The 9063-nt window shown below is 44.1% G+C and overlaps 1 protein-coding gene across 1 annotated transcript in view; it reads left to right on the top strand.

Moving 5' to 3' along the window:
• Positions 1–351: 351 nt before the first annotated feature.
• The window catches only part of DGKD (diacylglycerol kinase, delta 130kDa), an 80762-nt gene continuing 72050 nt past the window's right edge, over positions 352–9063 (top strand). The window contains exons 1-3 of the mRNA XM_010841256.1: positions 352–634; positions 2515–2625; positions 4448–4528. Of these exons, the coding sequence (XP_010839558.1) occupies positions 482–634; positions 2515–2625; positions 4448–4528 (345 nt within the window). The 5' untranslated portion in view covers positions 352–481. The remainder of the gene's footprint in view (positions 635–2514; positions 2626–4447; positions 4529–9063) is intronic.

Here is a 9063-nt window from a genome sequence, read left to right on the forward strand (position 1 = left end):
CTGGCCTCTCGGGTTTGGGTTTGGACTCCTGGTCCTCTGCTCTGGTGGGCGTGCAGAGCCGTGTGAGCTGAGCCGTTTCCTGTGGGTGCCACTTACCGGCTGCCAAATGCAAAGCACAGCTGATTAGTCAGGGGTGTGCTTTTCTTGACCACTTTTATTTAGTTCATTGCTTTTGACTGAGTGTTAAAAATATTCTGCAGCATATCTATAGTCCTCACGAGCACCAAATGTGAGAAGAAATGCAGTTTCTGAGAAAGCTTCAAAGAAATACTGGTCTTTATCTTTTCCCCAGCCCTTCCGCTGAAACCCACCAGAGTCTTTTTCTGAGCACTCTTGTTCTATAAATAGAACGACAGCTCTCCTTGGGTAGCCCGAGATCGCAGCTCTCATCCGCTCTCTGAAAGATGTGCGTGTGTGTGTGTGTTGGAGTGTATTTGTTTTAATTTTGCTCTTCTTTTATGTGTGGCATGTGTAGCGGGAGATGCAAGAAGAATACTCCGGCATTTATCCTTTAAAAAGAACTTCTTTTAACTTTTCTGGGTCTCGGCCTGTGATTTTGTTGTCTTTTAGAATTTTTTTCCTTTTTCTTTTTGCATTTGGGAAAGCGATGGAGGCGATTGCTTCCCCTGCAGAGGTAAGGAAGGAAGATGTTTGGGGGCAAGGAGAGGTGCCTGGGTCCGTGAGCAGGAGCTGTGGGGTCCCAAGCAGAGGCTCGCCTGGTGGGGCGGGTGGTGCAGGCATCGTGGGTCTGCACTGCGCGGCATGGAAGCAGCGGCCTGTCTTTGAAGAGCATGTTGAAGTAGCATCCACGCGTGCACTTGGGTCTGAAAAGAATCCTCGGACGCAACCTGGCAGTCCTCCCGTAGCGCAGGCCGGTTTCTGCCCGAAGCTCCTCGGTCAGGAGGCTTTCTCTACGCCATGGGCCAGCACGTGTCTCTCCCGCATTGTCGGGTCATGCTGTGTTCGTCTCTCCTCCTCAGTGACCTGGAAGAGCGGTGGGTGACCTCCTCAGAGACAACAGTGAGGGATCCCACCCCGGATAAGTGCAGCGGTTCCTCACTAGCTTTCCCCCAGAGTTGATCCTCTGGGGCGTTGGAGAGGTTGCTGTTTGTACTGCTGGGCCAGCCCTGAGGGACCCAGCATGGGGTCGCGAGCCAGCTGTGTAGCCCCCCTGCCCCGGGACTCCGAGAGGACGTCCTGCGGTGGGAATCGAGAGGAGCAGCTGGACATGGGAGCGCGGGGCGCTCGGGTGGACCTGTGCACGGCCAGGCGCTGGTGGGGTGTGAGGGGGTGTGTGTATGTGTGTGTGTGCGTGTGCCCGGGGTGGGGCCGCTGTCTCCAGCATTCACCTGTGGGGAGCAGCAGTGCCTCCCAGGTTCCATTGCCTCCCCCATTAGGAGCTGGCTGACGGAGGGACATACAGACAAACAGCAGTGACCAGGTCTCGCCTCTGACGTGTTTGGGTGACGTAGGGTTTCTGTGTCTCGTTTCGCCTTACATCGTCTTCAGTGGCCACAGGAGCCCAGGTGCTTCGTATAGCCACTTAAAAGTGACCTAAAGTGCAGAGCTGCATGGGGTTAGGTGATGCGACGAGAAGCTTCTCTGGACCGATGTCCTTGTCCTTGAGCAGCATTTCTGCGCGTTCTGCCTCTGTTGCACAGGGAGATGCTGGGCAGAGCACTCATTGGGAGCCTGGCTTCGGTGTCAGGGTGCCTTGCTGCTTAGTTTTGACTGTTGGCAGCTCCGAGTGGTCCAGCACGTCTGGTGACCAGGCAGGACCCTGAGCGCTTGGCTTGTAAGTGGTGCGGCTCTGGGCTCAGCGTCCAGGATGCAGCTCCGGGGAGGCCCTGCCCTGTTCTGGGTGTGTGCGCCGAGCCGAGCGGACTGCCCTTCACCCCATGCTTCTCTCTGCACTAGTGCTTTGGTGGCAGGCTGGTCAGATTTGGGGGTGGAGGAGTCTCAGTGATATTGCTGGTGGCACCTCTCTGTGTTGCAGCGTGGGTAGACACACACGCCCGGCCCATGATCAGGGCTGAGGGCCGAGGAGGGGCAGGCCTGGGCCGCGCCGAACCCCGTAGCAACCTACGTCGACAGTTTTGGCAGCCGGCTCCTGAGAAATGGCAGGAGGCCAGAGAGCACGGAGGCCGGGCCAAGAACAGCCGAGAACTACCCAGTGCTGAGGCTGGAGAACAGGGGCCTGGCTCCTGACGGTCGTCCTGCGTGCCCTCGCCCCCTTCCGCCGACCCCCACCCGGGGCACGTGCTGGGCACACCTGGGCCTCTGGCCCCGCCTCCCCGCCGCTCAGGCAGGCCATCGCCCCCTGGAGGATCGGGTCATCCTGTCCCCACTGCCCACTCAGCCTGTCCATAGGTCGGGGTTTGCGCAGAGGATGAGAAATAGTTCTTCTGTTAGGCCGTCGGCCCATTAGAGACACACAGATGCTCTGGGCTGTCAGTGGATAAGCGTGCGGTGCTGTGAAAATACACACTCATGAATCCCTTTCTGTGCTTCCAGACCGTCATCAAAGAGGGGATGCTGACCAAACAGAACAATTCATTCCAACGATCAAAACGAAGATACTTCAAGCTTCGAGGGCGGACGCTGTACTATGCAAAGACTGCCAAGGTGAGACTCAGTGGAGGACACTTGGCAAGAGGAGACCTCCCGAGAAGCTGCAGGGAAAGCTGGGCTCCGGGTCCTCCCTGGGGAAAGACCTTTGATTCTAGATCTGATATTCTGAGCGCGTTTTGTAAGCCTCTGGGGTGCTGGGTCTTATGTCTTGTGAACATTGATTTTTCTAATTCATTTTCTTTTTCTTTAATGTCATATGTCACCAGTGGGGAGGTACGGGGAGGGAAAGGTCACAGAAGCAACCATGTTACAAGTAGCCATTGTTCTTTTGGAAAGATTGAGGATCACTGGCTTAAAAACCCTCTTATTTTGGCCTAAATATCTATTTTTTTCCTCTAAGTTTTCTATATTTTTTATCATTAAAAAATTGATTATTATTGTTTTTTGTATTTGGCCGCACTGGGTCTTTGTTGCTTTGCGGGCCTTTTCCTGATGGCAGTGAGTGGGGGCTTCTCTTCATTGCGCTTCTTTGGCTTCTCGTTGTGGGGCTTCTCTCGTTGCAGAGCACAGGCTCTAGGCCCTCGGCTTCATTAGTCGTGGCATATGGGCTCGGTGTTTGTGGTCCGTGGGCTTAGTCGCTCCGTGGCATGTGCAATCTTCCCAGACCAGGGGTGGAACCCATGTCCCCCATATTGGCAGGTAACTTCTTACCCACTGTACCACCAGGGAAGACCTTTTTCCTCTTTTTTCAAAACACTTTTATAAACACTGTATAGAAACTTAATGTGTGCAACTTGATGACTTTGGAGACAAGTATATATACTTGTGAAGCTAACTAAAAATATGCTTAAAGTGTGTTGGGCTTTTTGGTGTGTGAACAGAAGCTGTCTCTGGGCTTTCTAGCCATGGTCCTTCCTCCCATGTGTCATCTTTGTAAGACTTATAGCTGGAATCACCAGGCAGACGCCAGTGACAGAAGAGGAGCTGTTGAGAGCCCCTGAATCACTGCCTGGCTTAGGCGACTGTGGTGTGGCACACTTCAGATACTAGTGTGTCTACAAACCTAGTTTTTGGTGTTCTGAACACCAGTCTTTGTGTTCAGATGCTAATATTTTAGTATTATTAATAAAAAAACTGGAATCTGAGTAGTTAGTATTTTGAGATGTATCCCTAGTGAGTTAGTAAATTAAAATTTGAAACTGTACCGAGTAACTTGTTTAGAAAGGATTCTGACCACATCCTTCAGTAAAAAAAAGACTCGTATAGTTATTTTAGTTTAAGGGGCGGGGGGGAGTTACTTAAAAGGCTGAGTCTTTTCTGAGTTGCTAGTGTTTCCTCCAGAGGGGACAGTAAGGTTAACGGGAGCTGGGGGGCTGTGACAGGGGGACTTGGCGGGGAGAGGTGAGTGGGGAGGGGGTGTCCCAGGCCTGCTTCTAGACCCTTCTTTCTCTCCGGGACCAGATTGTCTCTGCCGTGCACCTTTGTTTTCTTTCATGGCTGGGTCCCTTCTGTTTGGGTCAGTCTGTCCTCCCCTAGAATCGTTCATTTTAGCCAATACCTTTCTCCCCAAGCGCCAAGGTGGAGAAAGTAAAGCCGAAGGGACAGAGGACCTCCACCCTGGACCCTGGTGTGGGGTGGACTCATGGGAGGACGTGTTTCTGACTTAACTGGCGCAGGTCACTAGGGAGCTCCCTGGACTTAGAAAAGGTCTTGAGCTTCCCCGTGAGCCCTGCACGCTGTCAGCAGTGGGTCGGGTGAGGTCACTCGGGGTCCATGTAGTTCTCACACGCTTGGCTGGGGTCGAGGGAGAGCGGTGGGCAGTCCGGGGCCGGGCGTGCCTTCGCCCCCTCTGACTGTGGCCCCTGTGTTTTTCCAGTCGATCATATTTGATGAGGTGGACCTGACCGACGCCAGCGTGGCTGAATCCAGCACCAAGAACGTCAACAACAGCTTCACGGTGAGTCTGTGGACGACACCCCTCTCGATTCCTCTGCCACGTGTGGTTTTCCTGTTTAATTTGAACGGGTGTGTGTGAGCAGTTCAGACTTTTCATCCTTTGCCCTCTGCTTGGAGCAGTTCCTGATAAATTTTGAGTTCAAGGTTCAAAATTGTACAGAGGCTGGAGAAAAACCGAGAATTTGGCACATGTAAGCACAAAAGAACGAGAGGGTCCCAACGAATTGTTTAAACACGTTGCAGTTTGCGTTTCTGTAACTGTTTTACACGGAGATTCATTTTTCAGGATTGCTGTAGAAAATTTGGGAACACAGAAAAGAATGTGGAAGCAATTAGAAAATAACCGTAATTTAGCCACCTCAAAATAGAATGTTGATATTTCTTTAACAGTTGTACACAGAGAACTGTTTTTCATGATCGTTGTAGAAAATTTGGAAATACAGAAAAGAATGTGGAAGCAATTAGAAAATAACTGTAATTTAGCCACCTCAAAATAGAATGTTAATATTTTAGTATACCTGTTTTCTTTTTAAAACTTAACCCTACCACCCCCATGTATAGAAATTATGTTGTACTTTGTGCAAAAGTTCTAAATGCATAAAATCATGTGACCTCAGCAGCCCAGCTGCTCACGTTAGAGTGATTATCTTTACGTCTAAACGTCTGTCTCTTGAGCAGCATATAGCATGAGATGACAGTGATCCTTTTGATGAAACAGCTGTTTGATTTTTTTTTCTCTTGACAATTTATGGTGATCACTTCCCGTGTTGATTGCTTTAAATGTTCATCATATTTTTTAATGTCTATACAGCATTTCTTGTATGACTTTACAATTTTGGCTTCAGGGGATGACTTTAGAACCTACTGTGTAAGGTATGACTCTAATATTAATAACAGGAATAGAGTATTTTACAATATTTTTCTTCATGTTACTAAGTAATTTCATCTAGAAATACAGTATGCTTCCCAATTTTTTCCTTTCCAATTTTTAAAAATTCTTTTGTAACTCAGTCAAGGTGGATAATTTTCTTCGTGTTTAGATCCAACATTTTGAGTTAATGTTAGTTTCAGCTACTTTCAGGTTTTATTTTATTTATTTGTTTATGGATTGATTAAGTTGTTGCTCCAAATGGGATATTCCTTCCTCCATTTAAACTTCTACTTATTTTATTTTGGTGTAATTAACTGCTCTTGGTTTTCCTTTGTGGCTTATTGAACTAGTCAGACTTGCCTGATGGCCTCTTTTATTTTAGTCCTTATTTTATTTGGTCTATTGTTTACTTACTGGCTGGGGAGAGACGTTTTAAACTATGTAAATGAATTATTCTTTGATTTGTGGCTTTTAGAGTGTTTAATAGGCATAGGTGTTGAATTTCACTGGAGTGTTTTAAACAATAATTTATTATAGATGATCAGTTTGGGTTTGAGTATTTGTATACTTCTTTGAGGTTTTTCTTTTTTTTTTTTTTAGCTGTGCTGGGTCTTAGCTGTGGCATGTGGGATCTAATTCCTTGACCAAGGATTGAACCCGGGCCCCTGCATTGGGAGCACCAGGGAAGCCGCTTTGTACAGTTCTTAATAGTAAATTGTCCCTGATAATGTTGAATAGTACAACCTAATTTTGGATTTAGAATTTTATGAAAGCATGTGAGTGCTTAATTCTTTGGGTAGGAGGTATCCTTTGTTGTGTTTTGATTTCAGAGTGCAAGTAATTCATTTAGTAACTTTCCATGATTTTTTGTGCTCTGGAACATTTTTATGGTTTTAGAATTTCTTGAAAATTTGAGAGAACTTAGTTTTCAGGGAGATAATAAGACTCTGAATAAACCTAAAAGGTTTATTTTTGATCATAGGAACTTTTTAACTTCTTTAGTCCATTTTTGTTATTTACTTTCCCACTTACTCCACACCTTTTAATTTAGTAATATGTATTTGCACTTTAAACATATGTCTCTGGTTGAGTCCCCTTTCACATTTCTTTTTTTTTTCAATTTATTTTTATTTGAAGGATAATTGCTTTACAACATTATGTTGCTCCCTTTCGCACTTCGCATTTTACTTGCTCAGCTTTTGTTTTTTTTTGTCATTATTCACTTTGAAAAGGATTGTATTTGAATAAAGTTGATTTATAATTCTGTACAGCAGAGTGATTCAGTTATACATAGATATATATGTTTTTCATATTCTTTTACATTATGGTTTATTACAGGATATTGAATGTAGTTTCCTGTGCTATATAATAGGACCTTGCTGTTTATTCATTTTATATATAATAGTTTGCATCTGCTAATCCCAACTCCTAATCCATCCCTCTTCCACCACGCCCGCCCCCTTGGCAACCACAAGTCTGGTCTCCATGTATGTGAGTCTGTTTCTGTTTAGTAGGTATGTTCATTTATGTCGTATTTTAGATTCTACATATAAGCAATATCACACTATACTTGTTTTTCTCTTTCTGACTTACTTCACTTACATGATAATCTCTAGGTCCATCCACGTTGCTGCAAATGGCATTATTCCAATTTTTTTGGCCAAGTAATACTCCATTGTTATGGAATGGAACACCTCAACTTCTTTATCCATTCATCTGTTGGACATTTAGTTTACTTCTTTGTCTTGGCTATTGTAAATAGTGCTGCTTCGAACATTGGGGTGCATGTTTCTTTTCAAATTACAGTTTTTTAGTCTTTTCAGATTGATACCCAGTAGTGGGATTGCCGGATCGTATGGAAACTACTTTCAGTTTTTAAGGAACCTTCATAATGTTCGCCATAGTGGCCGCATCAGTTTCCACTGCTCCCAGCAGTTCTCTTTTCTCCACAGCCTCTCCAGCATTTATCATTTGTAGACCCTTAGATGCTGGGCATTCTGACCGGTGTGAGGTAGTACCTTATTGTAGTTTTGATTTGCATTTCTCTAGTAATTAGTGATTTTGAGCATCTTTTAGTGTCCCTGTTGAACATCTGTATGTCTTCTGGGAGAAATGTCAATTTAGGTCTTCTAACCATTTTTCAGTTGGGTTGCTTGTTTTTTGTCACTGAGTTGTATGAGCTGTTTGTGTATTTTGGAGATTAAGCCCCTGTCAGTTGTATCATTTGCAGATATTTTCTTCTAGTCTGTAGGTTGTCTTTTCATTTTGTTTATGATTTTCTTTGCTGTGAAAAAACTTGTAGGTTTAGGTTTGGGTCCCATTTTTTCTTTTTGCTTTTAAGAGAACTGGTTCTCAAAAAGAGAGAACTGGTTCTTAGGTTATTCAACAATTCATTTTTTATTACCTAATTCAGTTTCTGTGTTTATATTTATTGTCTTTTCTGCTTTTCACTTTTAAAAATAACTTATTAATTGACTCTTCTTACTTTCATATATATCAATAATTAAAAAACATTAGGGACTCTGCATTTAACTCTGAGTGTATTTCTGTTCACATTGCAATATTCTAAAAGTTGTTTTTTCTTCCAGTAGAAAAATGTTATTAAAGATTAATTGCTTTTTTGGTCAAGTTATTGAAGAAAATTTTTAAGTAGGAAGTTTAAACCATCTATATTCCTATTACCCAAAGATACCTAATAATATATATTAATTGGTGTCATTCCCACCAATTGGGTTTTAGTTTTTAACCTACTTTCTTCACTTAATAATGAGCTTTTCTTATGATATCCTTCAAAGTCTTGCTTATTAATGTTGCATAGTATTCCATCTTATTTGAATGTATAAGTTTAAGCAGTCCCTATATTGTATTTTTTTCCTATTAAATAGCACTGTAATGTACACTTATACATAGGTCCTTTTGTATATTTCTGGTTATTTCCATAGCTTAAGTTCTTAGAAGTATAATCCTGTTTGAGGTAAAAAGTGTGAACTTTTAGGCTTTTGAAAAGTAAATGAGGTACTGATACATGTTACAGCTTGGATGGGCCTTGAGAATATACTGTATAAAAGCCAGACACAAAAGACCACATATTTTATGATCCGATATACATGAAATGCACAATAGTCAAATCTATAGAGACAGTAGATTAGTGGTGGCCAGGGGCTGTTGGACAGAGGAGTGCTAATGGGTACCGGATTTTAGTTGGGGGTGTGTGTCAGAATGTTCTAAAATTAGATAGTGGTGATGGTTGCACAACTTTATGAATATGCTGAAAACCACTGAGCTGTATACTGTAAAAGGCTGAGTTGTACAGGAATTATGTCTCCATAAAAATAATATGGCACTGTGCTCTGGTACGATGTGAATTCCTGTGGAACTTTGTCAGCCTGGTTGGAGAATGAACCTTGGTTTATACCCTGTCTCTATGGGAACACGTGTTCAGGGTGCTGAATAGTTGACTCCCAGATGTCGAGCTCATTCTGTGGGGGCAGTCGTGGATGATTCCCAGCCCTCGGGGCAGAGGCACTGTTTCTTTCACATTTACTTTAGATTTTGTGAGTGCTGTAAAAACTAGCTTTTCATCTGAGCATGTGCTGAAAGGACATTAAAGCTTAATAGTGAGGCTCCCCAGAAATACTCCAAGATAAGGAGACACCCCCCCCCAC

This window comes from Bison bison, unplaced genomic scaffold (genome assembly GCF_000754665.1).
Source record: "Bison bison bison isolate TAMUID 2011002044 unplaced genomic scaffold, Bison_UMD1.0 scf7180017864158, whole genome shotgun sequence".
Taxonomy (NCBI): domain Eukaryota; kingdom Metazoa; phylum Chordata; class Mammalia; order Artiodactyla; family Bovidae; genus Bison; species Bison bison.